The sequence below is a fragment of the Microtus pennsylvanicus genome, chromosome 2 (genome assembly GCF_037038515.1).
Source record: "Microtus pennsylvanicus isolate mMicPen1 chromosome 2, mMicPen1.hap1, whole genome shotgun sequence".
Taxonomy (NCBI): Eukaryota; Metazoa; Chordata; class Mammalia; order Rodentia; family Cricetidae; genus Microtus; species Microtus pennsylvanicus.
Window position 1 is genome coordinate 144918229 of NC_134580.1, and position 21998 is coordinate 144940226.

The following is a 21998-nucleotide window of genomic DNA, read 5'->3' on the forward strand; positions in this document are numbered from 1 at the left end:
CACCTGCAGGCACGTGCATACCTGTAAGAATGTGAGGGCTCGAAAACCGGCTCAGTGGTTATGAGTACTAACTTCTTTTAGAGGACCCGAGGTCCAGTTGCCAGCAGCCATCTCGGGCAGATTCCAGCTGTGGCTCTTGGCCCCCATGGGTAGTGTGTTCACATAAACATAACGCATAATTACAAAGGAAAGGAAAGGGCCGACTGCATGGCTCGGCCATCGTGAGCACTTGCATCCACAGGGGGCAGATGACAACCTCCTATTACTCCAGTCATCTGAGGTCCTTTTCTGGCCCCTGTGAGTGTCCACAGAGAGACACACAAATACTTTTAATGTTTTTTAACTTTATAATAATACAAAGAACCCAAGACGAAATCAGAAGATCTGGTCACAGTAAGACTGATGCCAAGCACTCTCAACAAACCCTGGGCCACCAGGAGACACTAGGCTTCAGCATGGCCAGCCGCTTCTCTCTCTCTCTCTCTCTCTCTCTCTCTCTCTCTCTCTCTCTCTCTCTCTCTCTCTCTCTCTCTCTCTCTCACACACACACACACACACACACACTCTCACACACACACCCTTGTTGTTCCTGGGTAGTGACCCAGAAGGCCAAGGGGCCAGGGGCTGCTAGGTCTGGAGGCAGCAGCCAGGAATTTAGTCTTTGATTTAGTCTATATTTGAGTCACGAAGCAAGTTTGGGGGTCCTGCTTGTTACGTAGGCTTTCCTTGAGTAACCCCATCCCGCTTCAGCCTCCCCGGCGCTGGGATTACAGGCCCGAGTTCCAAGACCCACTCACATGGCCCCCTTTATAGTTTTAATAGACAATCAACGATGGAAGTTTTTAAATACTCCATTACATTTTTATTTATCAATTGTACTTATTTTACATGACTGTGTGAGTATACATGTGTTTCAGGGACTGAACTCGGGTAATCGTTTGGAGGGCAAATGCTTTTACCACTGAACGATCTTACTGGTCCCAAAGTATGTGTTTGTTGAAGCTAGAGACCAACTTGCAGGCCTTGGTTCTCTCCTCCCACCATATGGGGTCAAGCTTGGCAGGAAGTGCCTTTGTCCATGACCCATCTCACCAGCCCCATGCAACTTTCATAAAAAGACCCTTTCCATACTCACAGCTTTGATGGCCACTGAGAACTTAAGCGGAAAGGTGGGGTGACTATGATGATGTCCTTCTACTCACCCTAATTCACCATTCGGCCTGGTATCCCCACAGGCTACAAACAGCACAAGGGATTCACCCTCACTCCAGAAAAACTAAACCTAAACTCAGCTTAAGGTTTAACTGGTCAGAGACAAGAGCAATAAACCCCAAGCTGATAGAACCAAACCTCACCCTAACTGGCATCGCACCACACAGGGGAGATGCTGTAATTAACTAATGTAACTCCAGGCTCCTTTGGCTCAATGTCACAAGGTATTTTTGAAAAGCCACAAAATTCATGGACTAGCAGAGGCTGGCAGTGAGAAACAGCTGGTATTGCAGGGGCTGGAGGGCTGGCCCAGCAGGACTCAGGTTCGACTCCAAGCACTCACATGGTAGCTCACAACCATCCTTCACTCCGGTTCTGGGGTGTCCCATGCCCTCTTGACTGCCTTGAGCAGCACACACACATGGTACACACACATACAGTAAACATGTAAGTCTTTATCTGCTGGAGATGCACATTCACATAGTTCAGAGATTCAATTATGGCTGAGGTTTGCTTCCCAACAACCCACGCAAAGCTGGGCAGGTAATCCCAGGACGTGGGAAGCAATGGAAAGAGAGCAAGTTTAAAGCCGGACTTGGGCACATGCTCAGTCTGATGGGCCTGGGCTACATACAGTGGACAGAGCCTGCCTCAAAATCCAAGAAAGGGGCTGAAAGACTAAAGGCTGCCAAACCCTCATTCCCACAGAAAATAAAAACAACAACAATAATACAAAGAAAGCTACAACTTGGGTGTAAAAGGCACTCAGACAAGCACTCATCGCCCGGCATAGCAGGTCCCGGGTCCTGAAGACTGTCTTCCTTGTATAAAAGGCACCCGGTACTCAGCACCCGACCTAGAGCTAGCAAGTTCCAGGACCAGCTCCAAAGCTACAGAGAAACCCTGTCTCTAAAAACCAAAAGAAAAAAAAAAGTGGAGAGTTGGTCTAGGAGTTAAAGAGTGCGGGCTGCTCTGGCAGGACAGGGTTTAGTTCTTGGCACCTATGTGGTGGCTTCATGACCACTCCTAACTCCAGTTCCAGGGGATGCAGCACTCTCTTCTGAGGTCCATGGGCACACAAAAAAGTTGATTTTTTTAAGTCAACAAAACAAGCAAAAGTTTATTTTTCAAGACAGGGTTCCCCAGTAGCTATGGAGCTTGTCCTGCAACTCACTCTGTAGACCAGGCTGGCCTCGAACTCCTGCCAAACAAGGCAAAGTTAAATTTAAAACAGGTACCAGAACCTGAGACCAGCAAGGTGGTGAATGGGTAAGGACATCTGCAGCTAAGCCTAGTGATGAGTTCAGGTCAGTTTCTCCTTTCAGGGCTCATGGGGGAGGAAAAGCTAACTCTTAGAAGTTTACACACACACAGCAAGAACCAAGAACACAATAAAAACCAGAACACCAGAACTGTAAAACACCAAATCTATATTTACATCCACATATAACAACATACATAACTTTAAGCTGAAATATATCATAAATAAAGCATGTCTACGGTCTGACAACTTAAGTATCAACAATTAAATCAAACCGGAATGAAATAAATACATTAACAAAAATCCAACGAATTGTACCTCTATCACATGTACTGTTGTCTCACAGGAAAGACACAGGAAGCCAGTAGTATCAAGAGTTAATACTGATGGCAAGAACAGACTGTGAAGTACAAAGGGCTGTTCAAACAAACAAAAACCTGCAATTTTTATGCATTCAGAAAATGTAACTAGAAAAATCTGAAAGCCCCCAGAATTTCAGCCTTAAACACAGTGACGTGCTTTCTAATAGATTTGGTGATTTTTTTTTTAATGCAGGCTTAATTTTGCCCCCCCTACCAAGATTCACATTTACCATCTCTGCGAGCTTCTTGCACACTCGCTGGATTTAGGCGAAGATTGAGTCAATCATCTTGCAAATGTGTTCATCCTCAAAAATAGGCTATCAAAGTGCAGAACCTAAGAAAACAGTCTAGATTATGTACATATGGCTCAGCTTGTGGACGGGAACAGGGCCTAGTGTACATGTTCCTGATACAAAAAGCACTCTCTGCCAGAGCAGACACATCTCACCCAGGGTATCCCCAGCACAGGACCCCCATGTTCCACTGTCAAAGTGGGGAGACGTTGGGTTCTTGGCGCTCTTCGCCCTTCTGTCCTAACAAGAGGGGTGGGGCAAGAAAAACAAGCAGTGCAAATTTACTTTTCAAACAGTTTCTTAGTAAAATATTTTGGGTTTGCTAAACCCAAGAATTGTTGACTAAACTCAAGGCATCAAAGGAACTCAAGTTTAAAATGCCGAGTGAGCCAGCTGGTGGCTGTCGCCCCTCAATCCCAAGCTGCCTGTGCACTGAGGAAATCACCCTGACTGTAAAACAAAAAAACATGGAGACAAGGGTTACTACGGCAGCTTTTCTCACCCTGCCTCCCAGGAGGCTCAGCCAGCAGCTCTCACCCAGACTCCAGGTGTTCGTTCCCACTTCACAGACACACCAAGACTCCAGACACAAACTAAAAAATTTCCCCAAACCTCTCACTCCCTTTAAAATTGCTTCCCAGCATGCAATTCACACAAGGAAATTTGGCATATTTATTTAGACTTAACTCAAGACAACTCTCTAAGAAACTGAATCTTACAGCAGAAATGAAGAACCGAAGTAGCTCCCCACGGAGCTTGGCTCGTCCACTCATCGTTGGCCACTCTACAGAGCGGTAGTTTCTCTGTAGGCACATTCGCTCAGAAGCACCACAGGCCACCCCCAGGCAGGATGCTGGGGTTCCAGAGCCTGTACACACACAAAGACAACGGTATCTTCCTGGCTGAATAGCTGACAGCAGCTGACTAAAGGTGCAAGGTTCAGTCCTGCTGACCTCAGACGCACAGCGCATCTCCAGACTGTCAATACTTCCATCAGCAAGTTTGTTAAGACAAACAATAGATTGTGGAGGACTCAGCATCATACAGGGCAAGCAGATTTGCTTTAAAACACGTTTAAATGAAAAAGCAGAAAAGCAGAAACTGCTCAAATCACTGAGCTCCACGAGGAAGGAAACACACAGTACTTAAAGCAGGTTTACAACATAGGTATTTACAGTTACCTGAGGTGCGAGCTTTCCAACAGTTCCCACCCCACCCCACCCCACCCCCAAATGATTTCATTTCAGCAGCGCTCAAGTATGCAAAAACTTATTTGGTCAATTCTGTAAAAAAGTATTTAGGGACAAAATAGATTTGCATCCCCATTGTGCAGCCCAACTGCCCCCACTAGTTTTTATTGCTATTTGGTACAAAGTTGACAGAACTTTAGAGAATGTAGTGTTCCTTCTCTGCTCGAGAGTCTCTGCCCAGCACAGTCACGGCTTGTTCAGTAGCTCTCACAAGATGGATCAACTTGTGATTCCGTGGAAAGTATGTACTGCAACCAGCGAGACCTAAGGGGAAAGGGTTGAAAGGGATTAAGAAAAAGCACATTGTTGAAGGATCGATCGTATGGAATGAGCTGGGAAAATGGCTCTATAATTCCAAAGGAAGACCCACGTCAGGCAGCTCACAACTGTCCAAAGGATCAAACACCCTCTTTTAAAAGTCAAGAGCGTTTGCACTCACAGGCCATTCACTCACAGAAACACACATAAGCATCGTACTTCAGGGCTGGAGATGGTTCAGCGGCTAAGAACACACTGACTGTTCTTCCAGAGAACCCGGGTTAAATTCCCAGCACCCACACCTGTCTGTAGCTCTAAGATCTGACAACCTCGCACAGACAACATTCAGGCAAAGCACCGATGCAAATAAAAATAATGAAAAAATAAGAGTAATATTTTAAAGCACACATGAATCGACTAGGGGAACCTAAAAGTGCAAAAGATTCCTCTTACACCAACTTCACAACCTATACAGCTAGAGACTAGATCATGTGTTCATGGACTACTCGGAGGGATGAGATAATTACATCAAGAACCAGAACCCAGCACTCATCTGGCAACCACAACTGTCACACCACACCCTCTGAAGGGTTACCCCGGGCCCTATTCCCGACGCTGGAGCATCTTCTCATCTCTGCATCCCGGCTGGCTCCATCCATGTGCACACAGGATGGCCTTATGGAACTCACCAGAGAGACAGCTGCCTCTATCCAGAAGCCTAGCTATTTAACTGCAGTGCTCAATAAGGCTTAAGCCTAAGGAGGCATCTTGACATAGCAGCTGCCCAGGCTGTGACATCTGAACAGACAGCCATGCAGTGCTGGCTAACAAGGCCTCCCTCAGCTCAGGAAGTTGCCACTCATACAAGGCTGACTTGTTAAGCCCAAACATACCTCTGCTTGCCGGTCCCCAGTTCCTTTCCTGGAACAGATTAAGGACTCTGAATATTCTGAATCGGTTCTGAACCAAGAAAGCAGGTGCAGCTTCAGCTCTGTATAGACCCAAGACAATGCTAGGCAGAGGCGGGACTCCAGGAAGCCTGTCTTCTCACACTGGCTCAGAGTATGTGCCTCCCAGCCTCAGGTCCAAGGCCCGTCTATTTCCAGCAGACCTATTGTAACCTTTGGTCACTGGGTAGAAGGAGGGCAGCCATGGACTGTGTGTGCAGCACCCCAATTCAGCCTCCTTTCCAAGCAGCAGGAGTTGGGGTGTGGCCCGTGGAGCCCTAACCTAACCTAACCTAACCGCATGGCTGCAGAGAGGCTTCCAGTACAATTCACCAGATACTCGCTACATAAAAATATTCAACTACTTCATGGGCTATCGTGACTATTTAACTACGGCAAGACACTCTACTCTCGGTCCCTGAGTATTGTAAACTTTAAAATAGTTTTAAAAAACAGAACTGGGGCCACTTAGATGGCTCATCTGGTGCAGGCACTGGGTGCCGAGCCTGCCGATCTGAGTATCTCATGTATGGGAAGAGAAAACAAAGACGCTCTACTCGCACCCCCAGCACACAATCAACATACATCATTTAAAAATAATAATCATTAATTTTTTTAAGAAGAATACAATAAAGATAGGTAACACTCACCTTTTTCCCAAAAAATCGGAAATCAAGTTTTTTTGTCATTTGGTCGGTAATGTGTATTTCCAATACAGTTCTCATAGCCTCTCTTCTGAAGCATGCTATTGGACAGGTGCTGATACGACACAGGCCTCTTTCCTAATTGAAGAGAAAGGATGAGGTCACTCAGAGGCCAGGACCAGCAATACGACAGGAGGTCCAGGTCTGTCTATGAAGGTGTCCGATCAGAGACTAAGAAGGGGCAAACCTTCAATCCCAGAGGCTGAGGCAGAGACAGGCAGACAGCCTAGCTTACAAAGTGAGTTCAAGGCCAGTCAGGCCTACAAAAACACACCTTCTCTTACAAAGAAATGCCAGGCCTGGTGGCATTCACCCTTAGTCCCAGCACTTAGAGGTAGAGCAGGGGGGCTGTCTAGAAGACTGAGTCTAGCCTGGTCTACACGGTGAGTTCTGGGGCAGCTAGGGCTGCATAGTGAGAGCCTGTCTCGAAAAATAGGTAGGTAGGCAGGCAGGCAGGCAGGCAGGCAGGCAGGCAGGCAGGCAGGCAGGCAGGCAGGCAGGCAGGCAGACAGACAAGCAAGCAATCACACACACCAAGTTGGTTCAGTTAAGGCACTTGCCACATAAGACTGGAGACCTGAATGTAGTGGAAGAGAACCAACTCAAGTGTCTACACACATCACACACAAGCAAGAGAAAACAAGGCACTTAAGTCTACACATATCATAAATCAAAACTCTGCAAAACAGGAAAGAGGTTAAGCACTTCTGCTGAAAGATCATGAAATACTGGACACCTAAATCCACATGTAGAAAAACTACTGCTTCAGGGGTAGGGATGTAGGTCAGTTGGTATGTTTGCCAAAAGCACACAAAAGGCCCTGGGTCAGACAGCCTACACCCACAAAAGCCACACATTACCACTTCAGCACTGCCATCGATGAAACACTCGTGTCTGCAGCAGCAAGTGCCCGGAGTGCACTGCACTAACAGCGGTTCTCAGGGCTTTACATACAAATCAGAATCAAACCGTCTCTCCTCCCAGGCCAACACTCTGCCCCAGTATCACTCCAACCCTAAAAAGTCTGACCTTGGCTGTCTCTTTGGAGCAGCACAAACCCACAACACCACGATTTAGACAGGTGGTCTACCTTCCCCCAAGCACTGGAAAGCACCAGAAAGCTCCATAAAACACAGCAAGGAAAGCAGTTCCCCATGGGAACTCCGAGGACACACACAAGATGACCATTACATACAAGACACCCTCAACAGACCCAACAGCAGACAATAAGTGTACCAGTGTCAGTCTCTAGCACAACAACACAGAAGAACCCCAAACCACACCACAGTGGGTGCAGTGTTGGCCATGACTTGTGGAAAGGATAAGAGGGTTGTGACAAAGGACCTAAGCAGGGTCTCTCATGGTGGCAGTCATGTTTAGTTTTTTCTTGGGATTGGTCTATATAGCCAGGCTTTAAATCAAATGCCTCGATCATCCAATGCTGGGATGACAGACATGCACCACCATGCCCAGCTAGCTAGTACCTGGACTTCAACAGCAAGGAAAGGAACTACTTTTAGTTTGTTTTTATTGTTTTATTCTACATCAGTTCCTTAAAAGAAACTCAAGACACTCCTGCAAAGTTAAGCTCTGAAGGCCCATCCATAATTCACTGCTGCATGCTGGGTGGGTATGGAGGAATGCTTGCTTGCACCTGAGCCCCTAAACTCAGCACCAACCCAGTGCCTATGGTAGTACCTTCGAGGGCTGGGCTGGTGCCTGTGTGTCCCACAGGCCCACAGGTATACAGAGGTCCAGAGGCACTATAGGGCTTCTGCATGGTCAACACACTGGGCGACTCCACCTCCCCGGGGCTCAGGAAACAGGCTTTGGGGGACAGGACAGACGATGGACACACAGGTTCTGGTAACAGCGAGGTGATGTTCCTGACCACAGGGTACTTGCGCAGCTCAAAGCCCCTTCTCCCGTTGGGCCCAGGATGTTCTGTATCCAGGGCCACCACACTTGATTTGAGCCTTTTGGGAAGTGGCTCACTGAACTCTGCTGTGGCACTGCCTGCATTCCGATGGCAGTAGTAGTCTCTCCCTTGAGGCACCCATGGGCTATCAACCTTCATGGGATACTCCATGGAACCGTTGCCATTACTACTGCTGAGTGGAGTCTGAGATGGGGCAGCTGGCAGGGCCTTGAGCTTCGGCTCGGGTCTTTTCACCTTATCCATAGCAGCAGAGATGCCACCTTTGGGAAACAGCTCTGACTGCTGCTGCCTGGTGGCCCCGAGGCCCCCAGTAGGCTGTGGCCTGTGTGACTTCAGGTTACTTGGAGCTAAAGTGCTGTTGTCTGGCCCTGATGTCTGGGGAGCTTTGCTTGGTCCCGAAGTGCCCTGTCGGACCTTTTCTGGGTGCAGGGACTTGGCCTGTGATGAGAAGGCAGGCTTGACCTTAGGCTTGTGCAGGCCGGATAAGGGAGGCACATCTTTGCCCAGCAGGGCAGGAGGACAGCCTGTCCGCCGGCTCCTCAGCACTGACTTGCTACTGCAGTTCTTGTGGGTGTCAGGGTAGTACCTGTGCTCTAGTCTCTGGTGCATCAACAGAACTTCCGGATAAAAGGTCTTAAAGGTACAAAAGGGGCAGGCGGTGCTGGGAATGAGACACTTGCTCAGAGAGATAGCAGGAGAGGGGTGGAGTGCCCCAAGGGACAGATTCAAAGGCCTGTCCTGGCAGTCAGCACCGGGCTTGTACCTGCCGTCGGCCTCCCACTCCATCTTCTCCCTACGGCTAGCTTCCCAGGCCAGGGGCCCACCCGCTTCGAGTTTACAGGCAGGGCCACTGGCCTGAGGTTCGCCAGCTGCTCTCCTTTTCGGCACGTCCAGATAAGCAGGGGCAGGACTCTTTTGCACTTTCTCGCCGTCGTCAGCTGCATTTTTATGGAAATCCTGAGTATCCTTGTGTGCTGGTGAGAGAACACTCTGGAAGACAGAAGGCGTCTCCTTAAGCTGCTTGGCAGGCAGGCTGCCCTTAACATCTTTGGCACCATCAAGAAATCGTTTCAAATTTTTGGTGTGCGCATTGTCAGTGGTTCGTAATGCTTCCTGTGTCTCCTGGTTCCGGCCTTCACTTTTAGCCTCGGCCGCAGCATCCACCAGCTGCTTGTCCTTGTGATGTCTCTCCAGGTGGTACCTCAGAGAGGTCTTCTGGGCTGCGGCATACTCACAGAACTCACATTTGTACGGCTTCTCACCTACAACGAGATATTCCACTGTATCATGCATGACGTTTAGGAAAGGCGCCAAAAACAGCTCTGCAAGCTAGACAAGCTATCTGTCAATCTTCTTATCTAGGCCATCTCAGCACCCCAGTGCGCTGCACACTTACTTAAACCTGCCTTTCCCTGAAAAAACTTACTGCATGCTTTAAATGACCTGACCTTCGCTGCTGCCTGGTGGCAGAGTCTGTGCACTTTTCCAGCTACAGAAATGGGAGCACTAAGAGTTAACCAGTGCTCCCAAGGCTCGAGGCAAGCTCAGGACTTACTAGCCCATGAGCAGAGAACTAACCAATACTCCCAAGCCTCAAGACAGGCTAACTTCCTAGCCCACACTAGAGCTGCACCTACATCCGAACAGCAACAAATACACCCCTGCTTCATTCCAAAAGTATAAAGCAGATTAAGAAAGAGTGACATTAAAATTATTGCATGTTTGCCTTAAGATGAGAGAATATGGCAGCCATAAACCATGAGAACAGGAGCCGCTGTCAAGTTTGCTGCCCTGTTAAAGGACACAGCAACAGTGGCAAACAGCACACAGTTAAACCATCTGAACCACACAACAGCACATAATCGCTTTAGCTAACACATGCTTTAAGAAACAAGTCCTTTACCTGTATGCGTTCTGAGATGAATATTGAGGTAATAGTTTGAACGGAAAAACTTGCCACAGTAACTACACTCTCTCGAGGACGGGAGGGGCTTTGCTTTTCCTCCATCATCATTTTTATCTTAAAGTAGAAACAAAAATATTTGGGTAAGTCAGACGAAGCACATAATTCAGGCATGTGGACTTCAGTGTTCCTGACAAAGCAGTTGGGGAAACCATGAAATAATTTTTTATTTTAGTTCTAAGTAGAAGTTTCAAAGGCTAAAAATAACATACCAAATGCCATAAGGCAATGTTTCATGTCTTATGCTATGTGCTTTTGTTTTGTTTTGGAAACAAGGTTTCACTATTCAGCCCTAACTAGGTTGGGACTCAGAAACCCACCTACCTGCCTGCCTCCCTACTGCTGGGATTAAAGGTGTGTGCCACCACGCCCAGCACCACACTTTGCTCTTTGTGTTCCAAAGTGACCATTTAATAGATGAAACCCGGTTCATGCTTGAAGGTGGATGTACCCACTAGCCAGAGAAACCCCCTTACTCAGAAACAACTGTTTTATTTGGAGGCAATATAAAACTTCCCATCCACCAGCAGAATACAGCTTGAGATTAAGAAAATTACCACTAGAGGGCGGCAAACACAAAATAACTTCAACAGCAACCCCTGGCTTGGTTTTGGGCAAGCACCTAGGAAAGTCAAAATTTAGCCAAGTTTGGGAAGGTGGAGTTTATGGATTCCAAGCAATCTCAGGAGCAGAAGAGACCTGGCTGAGTCAATTCCAAAGGCAAGGCTGAACAGCCTGCGTGAGGGACTCACTGGAAATGGGCCGGCCGAAACCGGGTGAGGCTTTTTTCTCTCACCAGCCCCCTAACCTGAAGTGATTTGCAGCTGTTAAGACTCCCCTAGTGAGTTTCTGCCATTTACAGCAGGTAGGCATAAATGACCCACCATGGCCTTCTCTGCCAGTTCTAGCAGTAGGTAGAAAGGACCCACCACAGCCATCTTAAGTCTAGCCATCGGGCCATGATATAGGCAGTGGTAGATCACAGGTGCAGCAGTTCAAAAAGGCATATTTAAACTAGTCATTCTGCCTTAGAAATGATTTCCAATTACAGGCCTCTTCCCTGCTCTGCCACATGCTTCCTTCTTACTAATTTGCAAAGGCAGCTGATCCATACACCTGGGCAAGAGCAGGTGTAATGAATGGGCCTATGCCATCTCCATTACACCGGATCCCTACTAGGGAAGGGGACCCATAAAACACAACCCCTGGCCCAACATGGTACCAGAGGCTTTGAAAATTCATCAGCTTCTTTTAGAACCTCTTGAAAATAACCTAAAGCAGACTGTACAACAGCACAGTGACTGATGGGTGCCCTTACAGTCCCACTGCACTTACAGCTAGGCTCGCAGCTGTCAGGCTACATGTAGGCTTTGTTACAGCACATGCAAAAGGCTAAATAGGAAACACCTCTAACACACAGGCATCTGGGCCTGCTTTCTAGCCCGGAGCTTGACTGGGACGCTGCTGTTCTGTAAAGGGTTGCAAGCATTTACAATTAATGTTGGACTCATCCTAGGAAGGAAGGAGTGCCAGAGGTGGATAGTCGATTTTGCAAACACGGAAATCCTAAGGAAAGGTTGGGCAATGAACGTGTAATGAATGGGTCACAGGAACCACAGCCAGACCCTGGCACTCCCACTTGTGGCAGTCAGGCCAGGGAGTCACCCTTAGGAACCCCATGGAGTTTCCCACCAACTCTAATGGCTGGTAGACTTCTTTCTCTGGAAACATGAGGGCAGGCATCTCCAGTACTGTGGCTATAGCAACTATCTATGAGGTCATTCTTTTTTTTGGGTTTTTCGAGACAGGGTTTCTCTGTGGTTTTTGGAGCCTGTCCTGGAACTAGCTCTGTAGACCAGGCTGGTCTCGAACTCACAGAGATCCACCTGCCTCTGCCTCCCGAGTGCTGCTATGAGGTCATTCTTACGATGACACGGACACCATGTGTACTGCAGGTTTCTAAGGACTGAGGAATGGAACCATGCTCACTAGGTTTCCACTGACTCTGGAAACTCAGTTGACTAAACATCTGTCATCTGTCAAGCCTATCAGTAGCCAGAAAAGGAATGGGGTACTGGTTCAAAGGCACAGGTCTAGCCTAACTGTCTGACTCACCTGGTCTCATATAGACTGCCAACACACCACACAGTGCCACAAACACATCTCAAGAGTTGTCATTAACCTGTGGACCATGCTCCCCCCCCACACACATCAGGGGTATGAACTACTTTAAGCAGCAGAGCCCCATTCAGTGACAACGATTCAAGTGTGTGGGTGGGCAGCAGGATGAGACACAGGTGGACGGACTCCTTGGCTCTAGGCTCACACACAATCATGAGAACCTGGACAATTGCTTGTTTCTATAAACACCATTAAAACACACCAAATTCATGGAGCAGGCCTGAAGTGGGCCGACATGCATGGATTTCACCTAGAGGCCATTTTGGAAGCTCACTTATGAACACTGGCCTCACCAACACCAACCAAGGTGACCAGAATGCAGCACCTGAGTCCACAGCAGGACTAGCTGACTGGTTGGAAGTCTCCCTCTCCCCCACCATCCCCCACCCCCGCTCCTTCTAGGACCACTAGAAAAACCCATCTGAACCCACATGAACATGGGTCTTGACAGACAGTCCCAGTCTTTCAAGTTAAGAACAGGAATGCCAGGAACTGGGACAAAGTGCTGGGTCTCAGTCCCAGAACGCCTGTGTTCTGCACCAGGTCACTGTTAGACGCGTTCATTCCAGTGCACGAGGAGGAAAGCAGCATTCCCAGTTTCTACTCACTGGTGCACTAACTACAAAACCATTTGGACAGCCAGTAAACAGTGACAGGAAAGAAGGGCAGGGATGCTAACGACTAGACGAAAGGATGATTCCAGTCTGGCTCCCACAGTCCCTGGCAGCACTGCCTGCAAGGCAGCAGAGTACTCACCCAAATGGAGCCCTTCAGGGAGCCCATCCTCAGACCCATCTTCAGAGCCCCCTTCTCGGTCCACGGCCCCACTGTCTTCCAGCGTGCTAGCGAGGTCTGGGGAGCAAGTCCCAGGCTGTCTTCCATCCACAGACATGGTGGGCGATGGCACATCAGCCCTCCTGTCCTTCTTGTGCACTCTGGAGTGCAGGACAAGCTGGTGGTAGGTCCTGAAGGCTTTACTGCACTCGGAGCAGTGTGTGGGCTTCTCCTTGCTGCTGGGCAACTTGGGGTCACCATCCCCAGAAGGCACTTCACTGTTGGCATGTCTAGGTTTCTCTCTGTCTTGTGAGAGACCTGGACAACTGCTTCTATTTGTTTTGGACTTTGCAGAACCTTCCGACTTACCCCCAATCCAAATTTCTCCAAGTTCCTCTTTCTCTGAACATGAATCGTCATTGTCCGTGCTTCCTTCTTGGCCTGACTCTTTCACCTCTTCCTGGGCAATGGCCACTTTTCCTTTGGTGGCCAGTTGCCACGCCTGGTAGGTGGTGAACGGGTCAAGCTGAGGTATACAGGTGATGGGCTTCACTGTAGTCTCTGGGTGGGATCTGGGTCTCAAGTTCAAAAACTGCAGCAGCTCTTCTCTGGGGGATGTGGGTCCCTCTTGTTGGGCATCAGGGGCTGTGCTACTGGCACTGGAGGTGGTCTCTTTGGCATGAACCTTACTGTGCTCAATGAGGCTCTGCTTATTCGGGAAGAGGAAGCCACAAACCATGCAGATCTTGTAGGGAGTGGAGATGTTCCCAGCTACATGTGCCTGAACCACTTCGTTGATGGTGACAGGACTCTCCAGGCCCTGCTGCAACTTGCTCCTGGTGCCAGATTTGCCATTGTGTGTCCGCATGTGGTTCTTCAGAAACCACGGCTCCTTAAACCGTCTCCCGCACATGCTGCACCCGTACGTGAAGGAGTCTTTATGTTTCTTCATATGGCTCTCAACATCGAAGGCCCCTGGGAATGTCTGCCCACACACGTCGCAGCTCAGTTCTTCATTGTCTTTGCAGTTCTTCTCCTTCGGGGGTTCTGTTGGTACCTGACCCTTATCAAGAGGACTTAGATACTCGGCCTCCACACGCAGGACGGCTGGCTCACAGAGGGTGGGCCGGTGCTGCAGGAGCACGTGTTGATTGAGGTCTTCTGCATGGGAAAAGGCCTGGCTGCAGAACATGCAGTCCAGGGGCATGTGCCCTTCAGCTGGGGTCATGCTCCTCTCCTGTGCGGCCCGGAAGGGGACTACAGCTGGCCCTTTGATGGACACAGCATCATCCACCTCCATCTGGGTGCCGAGAGAGCTACCAATGACTTCCGGCCCGTCCATGTACACGAGGAGCGATTGAGTAGGCATGCTGCCTGCCACTTCGGGGTCAGCCGAATGCTGGGGATCTCTGAGTTAGAATAAGGCCACTTGTGAGAAGCCACGCAAACCTCCAGGAGCCCTGGGCTTGTAACTACAGTTCAGAGGGGAGTGTGTATTCTGGAGTTTGGGAAAAGCACAGTGATGGAAATGGGTCTTTCACAAAGTCTCCTGGCTGCCTTGTGACTCAGACGTTAGTCAGCACAAGGGCCCTAGTTCTGTTTGTCTCCATTGGGTGAGTGGCTCAGGTGAGCAAGACGTTGATTCCAGCAAGGAACTTCCAAACTCTGGAAGGAAAAAACAAGACAAGGTGAGGAAAGCTCAGAAAGAGGGCTTGGCCGATGAGTCACATGGTCTTTTCCACAAAAAGGGACTAGACTCAACTGCATCACCTTTAACTAATCCATAATGCATTATTATGCTGAACATGCTTGTTAATTAAATAATTAGCATATTTCCCAGCCGATACACTTACTGAGTAGAATTTCAACAGTGAGAAGAGTTTAAGCCAAAGATCTGCTCACTGAAATATAAAAACCAAGTTTAAACAGGGAATGGTTACAACAGGCCAGCCAGACTGAACTACAGAGTGAGTTCAAAGTAAGCCTTGTCAACACAAGTCTCAAAAATAAATATAATACATATAATAAATAAGAGGTCAAGTTTTAGGATAGAATTGCTTCAATCCTGCTGTCTCAGACACCACCAAATACACATGTGCCTCGTATACACAGACCACAGAAGTTACAAAAGTCAAGCATGGCGGCACAAGCCTTTAATCCTAGTGCTCAGGAAGAGGAAGGTGGGTCTCAGAGTTTGAGGCCAGCCCAGTCTATATATAGCAAGTTCAAGAACAGCCAGAGCTACATAAGGAGACCCTGTCTCTAAGGAAAAACGTTATGAAAACGAGCTGACAAAATGAGACTGCTTTAGGTAATACCCTAAAACACCAGTACTCAAAATGGTTACCTGCACATAGGACACAAGGTCTCAGTATCTCAGACACATAGAGATCCAAACCCTCAGCACACAACACAGGAGGTCCCCATTCAGAGAAACCTCAGAATGGGCATTCGCCTCGGCCCAGAGCTTTGGACGAGTTTGGGCACTGGATGTGGCCAGACAGGGTAATGACCTCAGATGCAGAGGCCACTTACTTTGCAATGTTCACATCTCTAACAGGCTTCCACAGACCCGGCTCCGCGTGGCCCATTCCTCCAGCAGAAAACACCTCCCTCTTTGTACTCCATCTTCCGCTTGGGCACTGGCCAGGTGGCAGGGAGGAGTCACTTAGCACTAAGGGGTCTGCTTCAGAGGCTGGTTTTTCACCTTTCAAGAACTAACCCCTAAGAAAGTTAGGGTCCTTCAAGGGTTTGTTACTACGTAGTCCTTCCTCCTCTTCTCCTAAGTGGCTAATTCCACCTAAAGAAACCAAAGGGCACAAAGCCACCTGCCACAGTACCATTCTCCTCCCTTCTATACCCCACCCCACTGGTGGGGTGAAGGCGGCTCTTTCCCGCTTCACGTTACACAGCTGTGAGATCTGGAGCAGAGTGCGGAAGGGCAAGCCTTTGGCAGTGCTGTAACTTCTTTGTCCCTGCCTTTATTACAATCACAATGGAGGCTAAGTACCCGAAGTAGTTACCACCCTGTGATGTAACAGAGACCTGAGTTCTAGCCCAAGGTGTCCTGGCAAAGCTAACTCAACCTGGGCACTTCCTGAGGTTAAAACTACAGCAAGGTTGACAAGCACTAAACCCTGTCTATGGCTGAGGACAGATCCACACAACCGAAGCACTGACAGCAATCTAAGCTTGGGACCGATTTTAGATTTATACATATTTACTAACCTGACACCTATAACCCGGGCACAATGTTCACTGGAAAATTAGGTACATACTCTAGAAATGCAGGATTTCAGCCTGCTGACCCACTTCTGTTCAGAGCCACAGGGTTAATTGCAGTTTGAGTAGTCACTAAGCTACTAAACATCCTTTCCTCTTTATTTTAAAAATGGTAGAGAAGCAATTACATCGAATAACAGTGAGTTCCAGGCCAACCTAGATTAAAGTATGAAACCCTATCTCAAAAAAACTAAGAGCAAACCTGCTTGAGCTGGGGGCACAATATGGGAGGGCTCATCTGTGAAGTCTAAGCTTTTGGAAGAACCCCACTTCTCTAAAAGCTCCCTTTCCAAAAGGTTACCATCCTGGTTCAAATCATGACCACTCAGCTGGGGGGTAAGGGTAACTACAGTCCCGGGAAGTATCTGAGCACCTTCACTCATACAGCCTGCTTCCTGGACAGTGTATTCTGTTCAAATCTGCACTGTCCTTGTGTTTGACACTAGGTTTGGAATAAAGAAAGTATTCTTGCTATTTCAGGGGGGAAAATAGCTACAATTTTCACATGTGAACTCCTCGGCTCCCTGAGAGGCAATGACTACAGCTCAAGGCAAAGATGCTCGAGACGGCCCCCTGAGACATGCCCAATAAAGGACAAGAGGCACAGAGTGGTGGCCAGAGACAGAAATGGGGCCATATCTGACTCAGAGGTAGAGAGGCAAGAGAAGAGTAAAGCTGGAAGTGCTTCCTTCTCCTGAGAAGTTTCCAGAACAGATTCTGATACTGATGCAGCTTCGGACAACCTGAGTTACAGCCTCTGAAGACTCAGGAGCAAGCCTGCCCCACAACTCCTGCACACCACCATCCCCATGGCTCAGCAGTGACATCCTCTCAGGACTTTAGTTCAATTCAAAACTATCCTAGGAGGAAATACAAATTTAAAAATTAAGATTTAAAAAAGGTAAAACAAATTATTTTTCTCTACCATAATTTTAAAGATTATTTTTAAAACTTTACCAAATATAAAAATCCTAGAGACAGAGTTTTCTGGCTGGTTCACGGCTGTCTCTCTGGAACCTGGACCTGGGCCAAGTGACACTTATGTCTTCAGGAAGCAAGCGCCAAAGCAGCAGCCACTTCTCGGGCTATGGCCCCTGCCCACCAGATCTGATGCTAAAATGAACCCAAATGTTCACAAGGTTTCCTCATCAGAGTCAAAAGGCCACCACCCCATGACCATGACTGCAATCAAGACTATAAGAGAACTTAAGAACAGATCCCTTGAAGCTGGAGGTGGTAGAAAGCCATCTGGCATGGGTACTGGGAATTGAACAAGAGTCCCATGGAAGAGCAACAAATGCTGTCAACAAATCAATCAATCATCTTTCCATACCATCAAGATTTTGTTTTTGGGTGTTTTTGTCTGAAACAGGGTCTCTCTACATAGCCCCTGCTAGCATGGATTTTGCTGTGTAGACTAGACTTAGCCTCGAACTCAAATTGCCTCGGCCTCCCAAACACTGAGATTAAAGGTGTGCGCCAGACTTTCCCCCACACACACACCTTATAAAACTGACCAGCACAAACAGCTGTGCCGAATTGGGACCAGAGTGTGCCAAGCTGCAGAGCACTGGCCTGCTGCACCATATGCAGGTCTGGGGTTCCATCCTCAGTACAGGAAAACAAGGGTGTACCACGTGAGCTTGTCCCCTTCAGTGGCAGCGGGTGCTCACTCTTCTCCACTGACAAGGACAGAATACTTAAAGTGTTAACATCAATTTGCTGAACTATAATCATTAAAGAACTGCAATAGACTTAAGTGTCTGAGTCTATCAAAACAACTGTTCTACTGTAATTGCTACCTAACAAATGGTCATCCTTCTACCTGAAGAGGGCAAGCAAACTCAACTTTCCCAGAAGACTCCAGCCTTCCTCCTCAAGTGCAGAAGGCAACACAAATCCTAGTACTTTAAGGACCGTTTCTTGACAGAAGGGACATATCTGCAATGTTAGGTTTGGTTGTCAGGAAAGCAAGGATTCTAACCATACCAAACTTGTTAAAAAAAAAAAAAGTACATAGCCAAAAAAAAGGGGGGGGGGGGGGACATAAATCTTCACTCCCATAAAGGAGGCACTGACCTTTCAGTCCCACCCCCCAGGCACCTCACTCAACATGCCCTCCAATTTTGAGAGCATCCTGGTCTCAGTTTTCAGTAAGAACCATATGGCTTTAACTGCTCAAGTGTGTCTGCTATTCTGTGAGTCACTAGACACTGATGTGACTAAACCAACCAAGAACCCCCCAGTACCTGACTGTAATTACCAACTACACAAGATAGTGAAAAGACAAACTGCTCAAACAGCAAATCAGGGCAGCTGCCACTCCTGACAACCACTATACTTGGACGTGAAACACCACTGCGCACAGACGTGCTCACGGTCACCCAGAGCCTCAGGTAACACATCTCTGTCCTTCCCAAGAGCACACTATCCCCCATTCTTGGTGAGGGCCATCCCACTGAGGATCAGGAAGGCATTTGCTCCTCTCCCAGGCAGCAATCCGCCACATCCTCCGACGTGTCATGCAGGCTAGGTGTCCTAACAGACACTCTAAAACACTCAACACACAGCACTACCCTCTGGCCAATTTATTTCTATCTTTAAAACTATAAAATTCAGGCTGGAAATATGGCTCAGTAGTTAAAGAACTGGTTACTCTTCCAGAGAACATAGGTTCAATTCCCAGCTCCCACATGGCTTACAGCTCTAACTCCAGTTCTAGGGGTACAACAGCCTCTTCTGGCCTCCAAAGGCACACACAGTACTCAGAAGTACCCGCAGGCCAAACATCCATTAATATAAAGTTTGTGGGGAGAGAGATTTGCTAAGATTTACTTATCGAGCCAGGTGGTGGTGGCGCGCGCCTTTAATCCCAGTACTAGTGAGTTCAAGGCCAGCCTGGTCTACAAAGTTAGTTCCAGGATCTAGGGCTTAAATAAATAGAGATTTATTGTGTGTTCTGCCAAGTGTATGTGTGTGAAACATCTACATGCAGGGCCTGAAGTTTAGAAAAGGCATCAGATCCCTTAAACTCAAGTTATGGATGGCTGTGAGCCACCATGTGAATGCTAGGAACCGAATCTTAGTCCTCTGCAAGAGCAACAAGGGCTCTAACCAGTTACTGAGCCATCTCCAGTCTACTACATTGTTTTCTTAAAAGGACTAACTTCTACATCAGTCTACAGTATCAAACAAAACCTATCACTTTCTAAAACGATTATTTGTATATGGGGGTGTGTGCGTGCCTTACACCACATATGTGGGGAGCAAAGAGCAGACAATATTTGGAAGCCAGTTCTCTCTTTCCAACATGTCTCAAGAATCAAAATGCAGGGTATTAGACTTGGGTAAGGGACCTTACCACCACCTAAGCCTGTTTACTTTTGATCTTTCAGTGGTCAGGCCAACTTACCTAGCAGGTGAGGGAAAAAACACTTAAAAGTTCAGAGAAACAGAAAGATTTAAATGTAAATGCTCAGTTTAAATTCAGCATCAGCATCATAATATAATCCATCACAGACAAAACACTGCTGCAAGGCAAGGTGATAAGTCCTGGACAAAATCCCATTTCCTGAAAGTCCCTGAGAACACTCCACTCCCAGCAGCAGGAGGCCCAAGGGCTGGCAGCAGGAGTAAGATCCAAGCCCTTTAAAGAGATACAGCCTGATTCGCCCCCAAAACAGGTCAGGTGTACTGAGGAAGCCAGTTTTACTTTCAATATTATCAGTACTGAGATCTGTAAACTGCTTTTCAAACACTCCGTATCAATGTGCAAAGCAGCTTATGGGCGAAGTAACTTTTTTGCTAATTGTCAATTAAGCAGGAAGAGACAGCGGTGTCCTCGGTTTCTCTCAGTAACCTTGCCTATCAGAGCAACCTTCCATCTGCTTTTAGATCTGACTGGGCCAACCCAACAGAGAGAAGGGTTTCAGCAAACAGCAGCAAACACTCGTAAGCTGTGCACTGACTCATGTCTGCACGGCGCATCGCATCCTTGGACACACAACAACAAGTAGTGTAACCATTATGTAGCACCAGGAATTAAACACTCACTATGCCATTTTTTTTCAGAAGGTTAAATGGGCAAGGTCTAAATTAGAGCCAATTTAACTAACCAGGTAAAAATAAAACACAAGCTTAGGCAATGCCCTTAAAATCCAACTTTCCTCGACCTCACAGAACGACCACTTCCTACATAAAGTTGAATAAACACTAAAGCTGTGTCCAGCGCTTTCATAGATACCTGTTTGCATCTCAAATCAATAAAAACAAAAACTCCTTTCAATGCGTAAGACCAATCACTGTTGGATAGTTTTACACAGCAGCTACTAGGAAATAAAAACTGCCACCAAACTGAATTAGGTCCTTTTAAATATTCACTTATGCAGAGTGTCAAACAAACATCAAGTTACTAAACATTTAAATTATCCTCCTCTAAGAGACAATACAAAGTAAAGTAAAAGGCCACCGGGCCATTCAGTATTATCTTAAACTTAAAAGACAATCAACCATTAAAAAGCTAGCTTGATTTGGGAATAGTGTAGGAAAAAAAAAAATCTAAAAGCCAAGGGTCAACTCTTCCCCTTGCTCACCTCCGCTGAGCTGTCTTTTCAGGTTTAGTAATTGTATTTCTCAATTTTATCATAAAATTACCAAACTGGCCCCAAATTTCCAGTAACTCAATAATGCTGCTAGCCTGGGCAGGAAGCAATGGCTCTTCAGAATGCTGCAGTCAACACAGGCTCACATGTCAAGTTTTCTAGGAAGCACGACATAAAGGGTGATCTATGGTGGCTCTGGCTAACAGGGGCTTGCCCCCCACCACCACCGTTTATCTGGAAGGTAGATAGGTCCAACAACTGAATTCACTCATGGGAAGATGAAGATGTTTTAAGGAGAATGAGAGATCGGCATGCGATGTGTGTCCCCACTCCCTCCCCTCCCGCCCCCACACACACTTCCTTAAAGGCAAGATTTCTATCTGCCCTCGTGGTCTGAATTTAAAACCCTTTGGCCCACATACCCTTGTAAATTTGTCTGGCTATATTACTGGCTAGCCAAGAGCCTTAATGCAGATCACCTAACAGAAAGACCACTTCTTAGCACTTTCTACAGTGCCCCCACAACGAGGCTGCAAGTGATATTCCACCAGACTCCCCCACAGCAGAGTGAGGACATTTCCAGTCTGTGTGCAATAACACACTTTCTTTCACATGCATTTAAACTATTAACCCCGCTCCCCAGAAAAACCTGGAGCTGAGGTGTATGAGCTGAGCGCCTCCATTGTCACAGCTTTTATTTACATGCCTGTAGCTAAGCCCTTCCTGGTTCAGAATATTTAATAGGACTGAAATCCTTTAATTCAATTTTGGTAACTGTTGTATACACGTCTTCCAAATTTTTATTTTTTAATCACCCTAGTGAATGAAAACTATTCCGTACTCTAGGTTGTGACTTAAAATGGCACATTTTGATGCTAGAAGAGCAGACAGTTTACCTAAACTGCTTCATGTGTTCCTTCTAATTCAATAGCTGGAAAACCCACTTCTTGATAACTCAGCTTCAACTTCCC

General features: G+C 47.4%; 1 protein-coding gene across 7 annotated transcripts in view; it reads right to left on the reverse strand.

The window, feature by feature from the left end:
- Positions 1 to 2502: 2502 nt before the first annotated feature.
- Positions 2503 to 21998, reverse strand: part of Znf217 (zinc finger protein 217) — a 46038-nt gene continuing 26542 nt past the window's right edge. For 6 of the 7 annotated variants that reach the window (XM_075963179.1, XM_075963180.1, XM_075963177.1 and 3 more), the window contains exons 2-6: positions 13127 to 14809; positions 10130 to 10246; positions 7986 to 9488; positions 6234 to 6365; positions 2503 to 4642 (exon numbers count right to left, since the gene is read on the reverse strand). In XM_075963179.1, coding sequence (XP_075819294.1) covers positions 6256 to 6365; positions 7986 to 9488; positions 10130 to 10246; positions 13127 to 14513 — 3117 coding nt within the window. In that variant the 5' untranslated portion in view covers positions 14514 to 14809 and the 3' untranslated portion in view covers positions 2503 to 4642; positions 6234 to 6255. Of the gene's footprint in view, positions 4643 to 6233; positions 6366 to 7985; positions 9489 to 10129; positions 10247 to 13126; positions 14810 to 15679; positions 17273 to 21998 lie in introns of those variants that run through there. The other variant, XM_075963176.1, reaches the window with a different exon arrangement.